The sequence below is a fragment of the Geotrypetes seraphini genome, chromosome 1 (genome assembly GCF_902459505.1).
Source record: "Geotrypetes seraphini chromosome 1, aGeoSer1.1, whole genome shotgun sequence".
Taxonomy (NCBI): domain Eukaryota; kingdom Metazoa; phylum Chordata; class Amphibia; order Gymnophiona; family Dermophiidae; genus Geotrypetes; species Geotrypetes seraphini.
The window spans coordinates 178,628,515-178,644,505 of NC_047084.1; the positions used below are offsets into that span (position 1 = coordinate 178,628,515).

General features: G+C 41.0%; 1 protein-coding gene across 7 annotated transcripts in view; it reads left to right on the plus strand.

Annotated features, from left to right (window-relative positions):
* PALLD (palladin, cytoskeletal associated protein) overlaps window positions 1–15,991 on the plus strand; it is a 792,721-nt gene that overhangs the window by 773,773 nt on the left and 2,957 nt on the right. For all 7 annotated transcript variants that reach the window (XM_033942034.1, XM_033942043.1, XM_033942063.1 and 4 more), the window contains one exon: window positions 3,205–3,338. In XM_033942034.1, the coding sequence (XP_033797925.1) occupies window positions 3,205–3,338 (134 nt within the window). The remainder of the gene's footprint in view (window positions 1–3,204; window positions 3,339–15,991) is intronic.

Consider the following 15,991-nt stretch of genomic DNA (forward strand, 5'->3'; position numbering starts at 1 on the left):
ACAGGAGAACCTGCTGCTTAAAACTAAGAGGCCATACTTAGTGAAATGCAGTACGATTTTGCTCCTACCCTGGGTTAAAACAACATTCTGTTAGGTTGCAAAAATTAGATAGTTCTTTGTCTAATAGATGCTGGCATTGTCATCTAGAAGTAGGAACTTTAGATCATTTATTGTTTCATTGCCCATATATTATGAATTTTTGGAAATCAATTTGGGTCCAAATTAATAATTTATTAGATAACCCAGTGGCATTATCTTATGATACTGTGATATTTGGTATGGAAATGAGAGCAAAAAGTCAGATTTCTGCTAACAACAATAAATTACTACTAATAATGACTGGGGTTGCCATTCAGCAAATTACATATAATTGGAAGGATTGGAGGAGATTAAATTATAACTTTTGGTGGAATTCTTTATTCCATATCTATAAAATGGAAAGATTTATTGCTTTACAAAGGGGTTACTTTAAGAAGTTTCAGGATGTGTGGAAACCATTAACAAAATATTGTAAGGATTAAGTAAAATTATTTCCCTTTTAATTATCAGTTCAGGATATAGGGAGGGGGGTATTTTTATTATTACATATATTATATAATAATGGAAGATATGGATGGGAGGGATGGGAAAGGGGAAGGGATAAAAATTTATATAATGTACCAATGATTGTTTATAAGTGATATATTTATTGTTACTGTGAATGAATATATTTTACACTTAATGTAATTTTGAAAATGAATAAAGAATATATAAAGAAAACAAAAACCAACATTCTGACTAAGTCAAAACTACATAGGAGGAAAATAACTTCAAAAATCAAAAAGCGTGAAAATATTCAAGAAAATAAACAAAAAACACGCTAGTGTAATTGCTGTAACTTCTTAAAAGTCCTCTTGGAACTCCATAATCCGCATACTTTAATCAGTGGATAGACTGTGCTCAGAGACATGGAGGAAAAAGGGGACAGAAAGTCCCCCAAAAACCTAGCATAACTTCCACCTTAACACACTTTTATATGTGCATGACTTGAAAGATTGTATTATTGAAAAAGCACTTATCTTTTGTATATAGTTCTTTGGCCTCGACGTGCCACATTTCAAAATTTCTTCAGGAAGCCAAAAGGTAACAGCGAAAGACTCTTAAGTCTTCCAGAATGGGTGTCAGTCTCTGGTCTAGCTTGCAATTCAGCTTTCAGTGAACTTCCGATATCTGCTGTCCCATTCTGAGCATTCCCAACATTTGCCATTCAGTTGACACAGAGAAGAGTTCTTTGTTACCTGCCATTCTGTTAATATATGATACAATGCAGTCAGCAACAGAGAAAGCCATGGGAACGGACAATGAGCAATCCACAAGAGCCAGCGGGATGAGTCAAAGCCTTGTTTATTTTAATCCAGGACCCAACATGGTACTGTGTTTCGGCGAACATAAGCGTCTGCATCAGGGGTCACTAATATAAATTTTTAAAAAAAAAATTCTTTATTTAATTTTATAATTTGACATAATAAACAGTCAATTCAAAGAAATATTCCAATACCAGTCTCAACCATTGTTAACAAAATAATCAAAAAGATAAATTTAAATGGAAAAATATAAATTTTTAAAATATAAAAAAAAATGATCATAAAAGCATAAATACATTAAAAACAAATTACATTGAAAAGCAAAAGTAAGGATGACAAAGCACGCCTGTAAATTGGAATTCACAAAGCAAAACAGCTTCTTTGTGGATGCATAAATCTAAAATGTAAATATACAACTATATAAAAGAGATGTATACAGAAAAAATGCTTGTACATAAAAACATCATATAAAGTCTCATCTTTGCATATCCCAGAAAGAAACATATGTAGGGCAAATAAACAGCATGGCTTAAGGAAGGCACAATATCCAGAATTGCACCTTGTTATCTGCTGCATTAATAATAATTTTTTTTAATAATTTTATTCTTATATACCGCCATACCCGGAGAGTTCTAGGCGGTTTACATCAGTTACAGTAGTATCTGCGTTGACACGCAGATTTACAAACAGTTTGAACAATTTTAAACAATTTATCAGCAGTACACAATTTATCAGGTAGAAACAAATGTAAGAGCGGGGTTTACAGCATTTTATCATGTAAAGACAATTTATCCGATGTAAATAGTTTATTGGATATAAGCAGTGTTAATCGAACTTAACAGAGGATGACTGGCGGAGGGGAGATGGGGGAGAGGGGAGCAATTAAGGGGGGGGAAGAGCGGGGGTGGGTGGGGGGGTGTAGTAATGTAAGCGGGGGGGGGGGGGGTTGTTAGGGGTCTTGTTTGCCGAATAGGTGGGTTTTGAGTGATTTTCTGAAGCCGAGGTAAGTGGGGGCCTCGAGTATCATTTGTGCAAGCCATGGGTTGAGCTTAGCTGCTTGGAAGGCGAAGGTTTTGTCTAGGAATCTTTTAAGGTGGCAGAGTTTTAGAGACGGGAAGCTCTAAGTAGAGAATGACACAGTGACAAATTTTGTCCCCGTCCTGCAGGAACTCATTTTCCTGTCCCTGCCCCGTTCCTGCAAACTCTGTCCTCATCTGCACAAGCCTCAAACACTTTAAAATCATAAATGTTCGAGGCTTGTGCGGCTAAGGCAGAGCTTACAGGAATGGGACAGCGACAGCGACAAAACTCACGGGGACGGAATGGGGAAATTGAGTTCCTACGGGGACAAATTTGTTTCCGTGTCATTCTCTAGCTCTAAGATGCAGACGCTGATCATTCTCCACCTATTCTCTGTCCCATTCTGGCTTAGCTATTAATACAGTTATTATTGAACATTAATTGGTAAAGAAACAACATTAACTGTTAGCGCAGCACCGATGTTAACTCTTAGGGGTCCTTTTATTAAGGTACGCTAACCGATTTAGCGTGTGTTTTAGCAGGCGCTAAATTGGTCCGCGCGCCTTAGTAAAAGGACCCCTTAGGGCTCCTTGTACAAAGCCGCGCTAGGGCCTTCACGCGTTAAATTGCCGCACGCTCTAGCCGCTACTGCCTCCTTTTGAGCAGGCGGCAGATGTTCGGCTAGCGTGCGCTAAAACCGCTAGCGCGGCCTTGGAAAAGGAGCCCTTAGTGTGTGTGAATTGCTGCATAAGGAGCGAAGGCTGATTAGTAAATGGGCTCCTTTTGGGGTAGAATTTCTGTTTCATTATGATTTGCACTTCATTGTATTTATTATCCTCAGCATGCACCAGGATAACTATGGCTATATTTGCCTGCTAATACAAGGGACTGCCAAAGAAGATGCCGGTTGGTACACCGTGTCAGCTAAGAATGAGGCTGGGATTGTCTCCTGCACTGCCCGGCTAGATGTTTACGGTAAGTTTCTGTTCTTATTCATTACATATTTTTGCAACACTTTCCCATTTTGTTCCCAAATTGCCTGTTCATCTTCTTTTCCCGTGTTATATAGCCATAATTCTTATTTTCAAACCATTTTGATCTATCTTCATGGCACTTATATTATTCCATCAGTTTGTGCTGCTTGAAAGCAGTTGCCAAGACTGGGGGCATCTCTGTGAAACGTTTTTCTTTGGCACTGCATTTAATATATGTAGGAACCTTAAGACTCAAAAAGAAAAATATCACAAAAAGAAGCCTGGAAAAATAGCGTTTGGTAGCACACAGTTTTACTGTGACGAACTTGTAGTGCATTTCGGAGATTCACTGGTGTGCTACCAAACGCTATTTTTCCAGGCTTCTTTTTGTGATATTTTTCTTTTTACCTTTATTACCATGGACCCCTGATGAAGGTTGTCCGAAACACGGACCGTGTTGGGTCCCCCGTCTGGTAAAAGGTTTTTAGTTAAGATTTATTTGTCAAAATAAAATTTGCCTGCACCGTGTACAAGTCTGCAGTTTTGGTTTGTTTGCTCTGGTCTGTTTTTTCACTGCAGACGAAGTTGGACCTCTGGTTCTTTTGTTGTTTTGGAACCTTAAGACTCACCTTTTTAGACTAACATTTGGGGACCTGCTTATTATATCATGACATTTTAATGTATGCTGGGGTCTAAACTGTTACATTGTTTTGTTAGATTGTAATTGTATTTGTTTATTGAATATGTTTCTTGGTATGCTTTGAACTGTAAGTGATGTAGTTATTAAGTGCTTTAATAATTACAAATAAATAACCCCTCCACCCCCACCCCCACTGTATGTCCAGGTGAACCAGATAGTCAACCTAGAGAGCTGGGGAAGCCCCCTTTGATATTTCTCAGGACTATTCTGTGACCTGTAGGAGCCACCAAAGAAACGATCACCATCTTCCCTTTCTCCTTGGGCTGAGAAAGTATGTCATCATCCCCGCAGGAACTCAATTTCCCCGTCCTGTCCCTGCGAGTTTTGTCGCTGTGCCTGCCCCATTCCTGTAAGCTCTGCCTTAACTGTGCAAGCCTCAAACACTTATGATTTTGAAGTGTTTGAGGCTTGTGCAGATGAGGACGGAGCTTGCAGGAATGGGGCAGGGACAGGAAAAGAACTCACGGGGACGGGACAGGAAAATGAGTTCCTGTGAGGACGGGGAAAAATTTGTCCCCATGTCATTCTCTAGCTGAGAGTAAATTTTTAGAGGCAGAGCTAGCCTTTGAGCTACACGTGCATATAGCACCATGCTAAGAGCTGTGCAAGTGATACAGCCACACAGGGCGCAAAGGTGGAGGGGTACAAAAATCGCCCCAGTCTACCATCTCCTTTCTTCGGTATTGGTGAAGTGAGTGGGGAGGCGGGCAGGCATCAGTGGGAGAGTCACACGTAATGCAACTATAGCTCAGTGTGGTCCTGCAGCAAACTGATTTTGAAACATAAACTACATGCAGAAGTTGACTTTGAAGAACATGCCTAGATATAAATTGGTGTAACTTTCATCTCCACCAAATAAGATGTTAAATTATATGCATCGATGAAATGCTATTTATACACAAAAATGAATGGAAAGGGATGAAAGTGGCATTTGGTAGGGCCATTGAGTGCCACCATAACCACTGGGAGTGGGAACTGTCATGATTAGGCCTCCAAGCTCCTTTTTTGTTGGAGTGGGAGGTATTATGTTGGGTCCCTCAAGTTCCTCATTATGTTCTTTGCTGGAGTGGGAGGTTGGGTGTTGGGCCTACCAAGTGCCTCTTGAAAGTCCATTAGTAGAGACCTACTGTATATTTTAATTAAAACTAATTAGCACCAATAATTGCTCATTAAAATTCCAATTTTACACACTTATTGACTCACTATTCAAGTAAATTGCATCAGAGAAGGTTATCATGCCGCTGTACCGGGCCATGGTACGCCCTCACCTGGAATATTGCATCCAGCACTAGTCGCCGTACATGAAGAAGGATACGGTACTACTCGAAAGGGTCCAGAGAAGAGCGATTAAAATGGTAAAGGGGCTGGGGGAGTTGCCGTACAGTGAGAGATTAGAGAAACTGGGCCTCTTCTTCCTTGAAAAGAGGAGACAGAGGGGATATGATAAAAACATTCAAGATACTGAAGGGAATAGACTTAGTAGATAAAGACAGGTTGTTCACCCTCGCCAAGATAGAAAGAATGAGAGGGCACTCTCTAAAGTTAAAAGGGGATAGATGCCGTACAAACATAAGGAAGTTCTTCTTCACCCAGAGACTGGTAGAAAACTGGAACGCTCTTCAGGAAGCTGTTATAGGGGAAAACACCCTCCAGGGATTGAAGACAAAGTTAGACAAGTTCCTGCTGAGCTGGAATGTACGCAGGTAAGGCTAGTCTCAGGGCATTGGTCTTTGACCCGGGGGCCACCGCGGAAGCGGACTGCTGAGCACGATGGACCACTGGTCTGATCCAGCAGCGGCAACTTCTTATGTTCTTCTTATGTACTCACAGTGCTGGTAGAGCATTTCCTTTTGAAATCTCATCTGCAGCCACCCATATATGGTATGCTTAAAATTGCTGGGCTTGTACTCTTCTTGGGAACAGATTTAAGCACAGACAGAGACCAGTGTTCTTCAAGCTGGTCCTGGAGAACTCTCTAGCCCAGTGCTCTCCAACCTTTTTCATGTAAAGGGCCGCAGTGTGAATACGAGAAAGCTCTGAGGGCCACCAAAAGATTTCAAGCTTATATATACTACTAATTTTGTAAACTGCCTTGACCTGCTTGTTCAGACCGACTACTAAACATTAAATATGAATACAAATATTGATTTTGCACTTCAAGGATATATTTTAAAAACTCACTTTATTTTGGATTGTCCACAGTAGCAAATTCCTTAAGTGAGACATCTGAGTAACACACTTAAAAGATTGTTTGCCGTTATCTCAAGTTAGCAAAATTGAAATGAACACATTTCCAGGATTTGAAAAGCATTTCAGCCCGACTGCTTGAGGACCACAGTGGGTGACTTTGGGGGAGCCGTATGCCAAGTCAGAGCCCTATCTAGGGAAGATTATTACATAATCAGAAATTAACAAAGCATTGAAGATAACACACATCTTTTATTCCGCAGGTTTATCACAAGAGGGCATTGTTGCATAAGCAGATGAGTTTTGCTATTTGTAGGGAAGGAAGAGGTTTTCATCCAGTTGGAACACTGACACTAATGCACAGGGAGAGAGCTCTCTTTCTGTATCTAAGCTAAACCTTAAATTTATAGACCGTGTCATCTTTATAAAAATAAAGCTCAGCTTGGTTTACAGCAGGGGTGTCCAATGTCGGTCCTCGAGGGCCGCAGTCCAGTCGGATTTTCAGGATTTCCCCAATGAATATACATGAGGTCTATTTGCATGCACTGCTTTCATTGTATGCTAATAGATCTCATGCATATTCATTGGGGAAATCCTGAAAACCCGACTGGATTGCGGCCCTCGAGGACTGACATTGGACACCCCTGGTTTACAGTATTTGATGTAAAGAGAAAAGAAAAACAGAAAAGGCAAGGTTTAAAATTTGGTAAATAACCAGATTTTTATGGAAGATTTGAAGGAAATCCAGTTCTCTCAGCCACAAAGGGATATTATTCCATAATTCAGTTAAATTGAAGGAGAGGGACTGCCCCAGTTTACTAGTGGAAACTGCCTTTCAGAGAGGGAATTTACCTTTATGCATAGTTCTAGCCTGTCCAAACTTTTTAGAGATCCAAGACAGAAGAATTAATAAAGGACAAATGCTGAATAAGATCTTAAGTTAGGCATGCACACTTGACATGTATTCTGGCAGATGTTGGAAGGCGGTGTAATTTTGCTAGAAGCAGCGATACATGCTCAAGCTTGTCTTTACCAAATATCAGCTTAGCAGCGGTATTTTAGATCAATTGGAATCTTTTTAAGCTGTTTTTGGTTAGGCTGAGATAGATGAAATTACAATAATGGATTGAATGAGAACAGAGAAATGATGCTGTTGGAAGCACGTCCTGACTTTTCTAAGCATGTGAAGGCTGAAAAAGCACTTTTTTACAAGGTAGTTAACGTGTTCGCTACGTGAAAATGATGAGTCAATAATGACCCCTAAGATTCTGGAAGAAAACTCAATTTGTAAGGATGCCCCTGATGGCAGTGAGATAGAAGAGGGGAGGCTATCCAACTTTGGGCTGAGCCATAGTTCCTTTTTCATCCTCACATACAAGTACATAACATGTTTCTTTATAACCTTCTCTATATATCTGCTTAAAAACTTAAGATTGTATGCCCTGCTCCCAAGGGTAATTGAAAGCAATACATACAGGGATGATTGTATGATAGAGTTTCTCATTCCAAGTGTCTATACAGTAAGTTGAAAATTTAGGTCTGTCTTTTTAGACAAGTAGGTGTTTCTGAAGGATATGGAACATCAGTATATCAGTGGTTTGGGTTTGCAAACATTGGACCCGATATTCAATATAAGCTGAGCTCTTAAATTTCTCTCCTAACTCAGCCAAACTTTCAAGTGTAAGTTTTCAGCTGAAAATTCCTCCTAATTTAGGAGCTTAAAAGGTATGACCCGGATTCTCTATAGGGCGCTGATATCAGCTGCCTGGAGGAGGAGGAGCCTGAGGTGCCTGAGCCAATCAGGGCCTTAGGCCCCTCCCTGTGCATCACATGATGCACCAGGGTGGGGCCTAAGGCTACATTGCATCACCAGAGTCTGGAGGAGCAGGAGGGACTAAGCACCCCTCCTGCTCCCAACTTTTAAAGGAGAGGGGAAGGGGCCTCGTCCAGGTCCAGTGGCAGGAGGGAGTAGGCATCCATGGCAGGAGGGAGTGGGCATCCCTCCTGCCATATGTTTAAGTGTGCACTGGCGCACTGTGCGGGTGTTCGGCAGGGCATCAGAGAGCAGGGCACTTTTTCAGAGCAGGACAGTCAGAAAGTACGTGAGCGACTGGTCCCCAGCAGTCGCTTGTTTGTTGATCGGCCAGCCTAGTCGGTGTTCAACTTTTTTTAATGAATTGCTGCCAGCCTACTTTACATGCCGTTTACCCTCATTTGCATACGTGGATTGGATTGGATGATGATCGACCATGAGTGAATCGGGTCATAGGGAAATCAGGTCGCTAAGTGGTTGCAAAGTGATTGGTGCCCTTAGTCCAGTGTAACAGTTTGTTCTATAGACAGTATCAATTCCCATTCAGTGTTTAGTCAGTTAATCAACTGTTAGCAATTTCAAATCCTGCATGGTTTACCTCAGCCACACCAGACATTAGCTGTTCCTTTCCCAGCAGTGTTAGGTTCTTCAGCACACTGCTGCAACCTTACCTTAGCCAGTACCTTCTAATACATTCAGCAGGCTTCTCATCTAGCCAAGCACAACACCACTCACCATACCAGCTCTTCCCAGCAATCCTTTCCAGTCTTCTCAGCTTCCCCCCCAGGAATATCAGATTGGGCATATGAAGCTCTTCCTGCCTGGGTTCCAACCCATGACTCAGCAGGGTAGCCTGTTTATGCCATTCAGCACCAACTGCTGGATAAGGGCTGAGCTCTGAGCTACAAAGTTCGATGCATCTTGGACCCTGTAGTTCAGCGCCACCTGCTGGTTAAGGGTTGAACTCTGAACTACAGAGCTCAATACATTCTGGACCCTGTAGTTTACCCATTAATTGGCCAGCACCCTCTATTTCCCACCAACATCACTCGTGAGGGAGAATCTCTGACTCCCTCACAGTAAGATGCCCTTCATGGTCTAATTTGGATATGGGTGCCTATTAAAGAGTAATGTTGGTTTCTCCTCTACTCTCTATGGTGTCTCTCTTTCTTTCCTGTACCATTGTAGTTCCTTTATTTTTCTCTTTATTTATTTATAACATAAGAATAGCCTTACTGGGTCAGACCAATGGTCCATCAAGCCCAGTAGCCCGTTCGCACGGAGGCCAATCCAGATCGTTAATACCTGGCCAAAACCCAAGGTATAGCAACATTCTATGCTACCAATCCAGGGCCAAGCAGTGGCTTCCCCATGTCTTTCTCAATAACAGACTATGGACTTTTCCTCCAGGAACTTGTCCAAACCTTTCTTAAAACCAGCATTTTTATTCCACCTATAAAAGTAAGTGGATTACAAAATAACATAAAAGCTCTGATAATACAACAACCTGAGAATCATTTTAACATCACCATCTCAAAAAATAAAAAAGTTTTAATAAAAAAATAAGTTTTCAAATCTTTTTTAAATTGTACCATACTATGGCAAATTCTTAGGCCCAGACGCACAAAGCCCGATCAACTTGTGCCTGGCGCCTGCTCAGAAGAGCAGTTGCTAGATGCAGCTCCTCCTCCTACCATTGCCCCAGGTACAAAGCTTAGATGATGAACCCACTAGGGACAGGTACCTGCAGAGAATGTGTACAGCACTGTGTCTGTCTAATAGAAATGATTCTCCACCTATTCTCTATCCTATTCTGGCTTAGCTATTAATACAGTTATTATTGAATATTAATTGATAAAGAAACAACATTAACTGTTAGCGCAGCACCGATGTAGTAGGTAGTAGTTTAAAAGACAATTTCAGTTCACCTGTAGTCGCTGACTTCCATCGTAATGATTCCTGATTTCTTCTATCAACAGTTCAGTCTTTGACAAATTTAATGCTAGTCTATTCTATTTCATTCATCACCCTGTCATCCATACATTGCTTCAATTTTTCCCCTAAATCCTCCACTTTTCCGCTAAATTACTTTGATAGATTTCTCTTAAGTGATATATTAAGTTTAGAATAAACTTGGAGATGAAAGATTTTTCAGTGGATTCAGTTCCATTTTTAAAAACAGCATTTCATTTGCTTTCATTAAAATTGTTTTACAAAATTACATATACAGAGAATTCACTACAGCAGACGCACAGAAGCCTAGTAAGTTGCCAAGCTATCTCTGGGGCATCTGACCAGGCTTATCCAGTACTGGTTTTACCCTGTTGGCTGCATTGAGCTATTCTGATTGTTCCATTCATGTCCCTTAGATCAGGGGTGCCCACACTTTTTGGGCTTGCAAGCTACTTTTAAAATTACCAAGTCAAAATGATCTACCAACAATAATTTTTTTTAAAAAAACATTCTTTATTCATTTTCAAACGTATAATAAGTGTATCAATATGATAAGACAAATTAATCATAAATATATCACTTAATATAGAAACATAGAAGATGACGGCAGAAAAGAGCTACAGCTCATCAAGTCTGCCCACTCTGCTTACCCACCCCCTGTCTATGCCCTAATGACCAAATTTCCTTATTTTGACCCTTGTAGGGATCCCACATGGGTATCCCATTTATTCTTAAAGTCTGGCACGCTGTCTGCCTCGATCACCTGCATTGGAAGCTTGTTCCAATGATCAACCACTCTCTCTGTGAAGAAATACTTTCTGGTGTTGCCATGAAATTTTCCACCACTGAGTTTGAGCGGGTGCCCTCTTGTGGCCGAGGGTCCCTTGAGAAAGAAAATATCATCTTCCACTTCGACACGTCCCATGAGGTACTTAAATGTTTCAATCATGTCTCCCCTCTCCCTACGTTCCTCGAGAGTGTAGAGCTGCAATTTGTTCAGTCTCTCTTCGTACGAGAGACCCTTGAGCCCCGAGATCATCCTGGTAGCCATCCGCTGAACCAATTCAATTCTGCGCACATCTTTACTGTAATGTGGCCTCCAGAATTGCACACAGTACTCCAAATGAGGTCTCACCATGGCCCTGTACAACGGCATTATGACTTCAGGCTTTCGGCTGACGAAACTTCTATTGATACAACCCAATATCTGCCTTGCCTTAGATGAAGCCTTCTCCACTTGATTGGCAGTTTTCATGTCTGCACTGATGATTACTCCTAAATCTCGTTCTGCTGAAGTCCTAGTTAAAGTTTCTCCGTTCAAGAAGTACATCCTGCATGGATTTCCGCTTCCGAGGTGCATGACCTTACATTTCTTAGCATTGAAGCCTAGCTGCCAGGTTGAGGACCAACTTTCCAATGTAAGCAGGTCCTGCGCCATATAATTCTGTAAACTGCATTCACTTACTATATTACATAGTTTGGCGTCATCGGCGAATAGTGTTATTTTACCTTGAAGCCCTTGAGTCAGATCCCCTATGAATATGTTGAAAAGGAGTGGACCCAGGACCGAGCCCTGAGGCACTCCACTGGTCACCTCCGATGTTTTAGAGAGGGTACCATTAACCACCACCCTCTGAAGTCTGCCACTCAGCCAATCATTGACCCATGCAGTTAGTGTCTCTCCTAACCCCATCGATTCCATCTTGCTTAGCAGCCTGCAGTGCGGGACACTGTCAAAAGCTTTCCTGAAGTCCAGGTACACGACATCCAAAGACTCTCCCAAGTCCAACTTTCTTGTTACCCAGTCAAAGAAACTGATGAGATTGGATTGGCAGAACCTGCCCTTGGTGAATCCATGCTGACTGGGATCCCGAAGATTCCCTTCATTCAAGATCGTGTCCAATTTGCTTTTAATTAGTGTTTCCATGAGTTTGCACACTATTGATGTGAGACTCACCGGTCTATAATTCGCAGCCTCTGCCCTGCAACCCTTTTTATGCAGAGGAACGACATTAGCTAATTTCCAGTCCAGGGGAACTTTCCCCTTACTTAGGGAGAGATTGAATAGCTCAGCCAACGGTTTCGCCAGGACATCGCTCAATTCTCTGAGCACTCTTGAGTGCAAATTGTCTGGTCCCATGGCTTTGTCCACCTTCAGTCTTGCCAGTTCACTGTAAACTTCACCTGTGTGAACTCAAAATTCTGAAACGGGTCTTCTGTGCTTTGTGTTGCCTTCAACTGCGGACCGTGTCCCGGTGCCTCACAGGTGAAGACTGAGCAGAAGTATTCAATCAGTAGTTCGGCTTTATCGGAATCTGCTTCCACATAACTTCCGTCCGGTCTTCTAAGGCGTACTATCCCGCATGTGTTCCTTTTTCTGTCACTAATATACCTGAAGAAAGATGTGTCCCCCTTTTTAATGTTTTTTGCCAGAATTTCTTCCACTCGAAGTTTTGCCTCCCTAACTGCCATTTTGATCGCTATTATTACCCACCCTTCCCACCCCTTCCTATTATATAATCACATACATTGTACAATATATAATAATAAAATTATCCCCCTCCCCCTCATAATTGAACCTGTAATTTAAGGGAAAAAATGTCATCTAATCAGTACAATAATTTGTTAATGGCTCCCACACATCTTGAAATTTCCTAAAACATCCTCGCTGTATTGCAATAAATCTTTCCATTTTATACATGTGACATAGGGAATTCCACCAAAAATTATAATTTAATCTACTCCAGTTCTTCCAGTTATAAATAATTTGTTGAATGGCAACCCCAGTCATTATAAGTAATAATTTGTTATTGTTTGAAGAAATCTGACTTTTTGCTCTCATTGCCATACCAAACAGCACAGTATCATATGATAATGCCAATGGATTTTATAATAAACAATTAATTTGGTCCCAAATTGATTTCCAAAAAGTCATAACAAATGGACAGTAGAATAACAAATGATCTAAAGTCCCTGCTTCAAGGTGACAGTGCCAACATCTATTAGACTTAGAGCTATCTAATTTTTGTAACCGAACAGGGGTCCATAATGCTCTATGTAACAGAAAAAAACATGTTTGTCTCATAGATGCTGACACTGTACATCTCATCCTCCATGTCCAAAATTTGTGTCCATTTAGACACAGAAATATGATGTTTGATCTCTATGCTCCAAATGTATCTCAGACCAGTGTTTGGTTTCTTTTTAATAAGTCCAGTTAATAATTTATACCTCTGGGCAGCCTGGTGACCCAGGAAGTCCGCCTGAAAGCATAAGAACTCCATACTATATTGATCACTAAGATTTTTCCATTCAGAGAACCCAGCCTGAATGGCCTGCTTCAATTGCAACCTTCTAAAACTTTCTGATTTATTAAGGCCGTATTTATATTGCAACTGTGAAAACTCAAGTAGTTTACCGTTAGAGATAACATCATTCAATAAACGTATGCCTGCTGTCATCCAATGCTTCCAGATGATCTTTTCTCCGCCAATTTGAATCTTGGAATTTAGCCATATAGATTGATTTGTAGATTTGTAAATTGGAATAGTTGTTAAATTACTTACATAACGCAATGTTTTCCATGTATCAGCTAATATTCTGTTATCTTTACTGTAACAAGGCATTTTGATACTGAGCACATGGCAAAGGCGTAATGGAGACACGAGTTGCCATTCTAACCACAACCAATCTGGGAGTTTTTCCATGAGCTCTGGAAGGACCCAATACATACCCTGGCGCAAAATACAGGCTTGATGATACCTATAAAAATTGGGAAAATTTACCCCTCCCTCTGAAATTGGCCTTTGTAAAGATACCAAAGCCACTCTAGGAGTTTTACCCAGCCAAATACATTTTATAATAATGCTATTTAATTTTTTATAAAAGGACCCTTGAAAATAAACTGGCAACATACCCATCTGATATCAAACCACAGGCAAAATCATCATCTTGATAGTTTGGACTCTCCCCCCACCATGAAAGATGTAAAGGATTCCATTGCTTACAATAAATTTTTTAAAAATACAAAGCACACTGTACGCAGAGAAAATGTTAATTATCATTTGTATTTGGGTTTTTTTTTTCAGAGGTCAAGGCAGATGACTTTAAAATACACCTCAATAACAACTATACAAAAATAGACAAATATATCCCCTTCCCTTTTACTAAACTGTGATAGCAGTTTTTAGCGCAGGGAGCTGTGCTGAATGCCGCTCGCAGCTCCCGATGCTAAAAACCACGATCGCGGTTTAGTAAAAGGGGGCTATAGTGCAAAATATAAACAGCAGATATAAATTCTCAAAACGGATACATTTTGATCACTAAATTGAAAATAAAATAATTTTTCCTACCTTTTTGTCTGGTGATTTCATGAGTCTCTAGTTGCACTTTGTTCTTCTATAAATCCAATATTTTTTTCTTTCTTTCTGCCCCCTCCCCTTTTCTTTCTTTCTCTCTCCCCCTGCCCTCCTTTCTTTCTTTCTCCCCCTGCCGCCCCCCTCCCCCTAAGCCACCACGCCGATTTCTCCCTGCTTTCTCGAGCCAGGCCTGGAGCGTACAAGCGCCAGGCCTACAAGCCTTCACTTCCGACGTCAATTCAGACATCGGAGAGGAAGTTCCAGGCCAGCCAGGTAGCGATTGACTGGCCCAGAACTTCCTCTCAGACGTCAGAGGTGAAGTCTTGTGAGTCCGGTGCTTGGCCTGGCTCGGGGAGGAAAGAAGAACAAGAGATCGCAAAGGCAACGCGATCAACTGCGTTGCCTTTGCGATCTACTGGTCAATTGCGATTGACCATTTGGGCACCCCTGCCTTAGATAATCAAAATGGGAGTGAGTTGGAAACCTGAAAGGCTATACTAATTAGAAAAAGAAAAAAAAAAATCAAAACCAGTAAATACAAATGTTATTCCTGAATAAAGCCTATTACTTAGAAAAAACAGAGCGCCTTCTACAGAATTTGTAAAAAAAAAACAACAAAAAAAACCGCTAACCCTCCGTCTCTCTATCTCTCAAGGTATAACCCCCCTCCCCCCCCCCCCCCATACACACACAAGTTACACAGAAGTTTAATCAGGAAAATACTGACACTGAGGTTGTGGCTCCTGCTTCTGTATCTGTGAATCATATTTTCTTCTTTTTTTTTAATCAAAAATAGAGCAAGTCACACAGAAAATGATGTGCTAATAGGCATCTGAAGCAGATTGCTGGAATATGCTTTCTTTTGCACTTGCAAGAAGGACATTCTGGCTCTGTGCTCCAGAAAGGTGCCAGTTAAATCCGAATAGGTGGTGGTCTGTTCCAGTGGTGTAGTAAGGGGGGGGCAGGGGGTTGATTGCCCAGATGCTGTCTTAGCGGGATCACCAGCACCTCTCCTCCTCTCCACGTACCTCTTTAAATGTTTGCCAGCATGAGCAGCATCTGCCACTTGCTGCTCACACTGGCCTTGGCTCCCTTCCGACAGCTTAGAGCCATTTGAGGTTTTTTGGATGAGAAATCATTGCATACATTAATTCATGCCTTTGTATTGTCAAAGTTAGATTATGGTAATTTAGTATATGCAGGCATTGGATCAGGACATTTGAATCGCTTACAAACAGTACAGAATACTGCAATTAGATTACTAGGCCGGGCGTTTATTCGTGATCACGTGACACCTTTGTATTTAAAATTCCATTGGTTACCAATGGAATTTAGGATCAAATTTAAGAACTTAATGTTGGCACATAGAGCATTATTCAGCTACAGCCTTCATAGCTTTCTAATTTGGTGCTATTTTACGCCCCAAGGCATTTATTACGATCTCTGAATGACAATAGGTATTTCAAAGGCACATCTTGCGTCAACTAGAGATTGTGCATTCTTTTATTTAGTTCCATGGTTATGGAATAATCTGCCTATAGATTTGAGAAAAAAAGAATTCTATATAAACTTTAAAAGACATTTAAAAGTGCATTTTTTCCAATTGGCTTTTTCAACTTGGAACAGAGTTTGGGACTGTGATC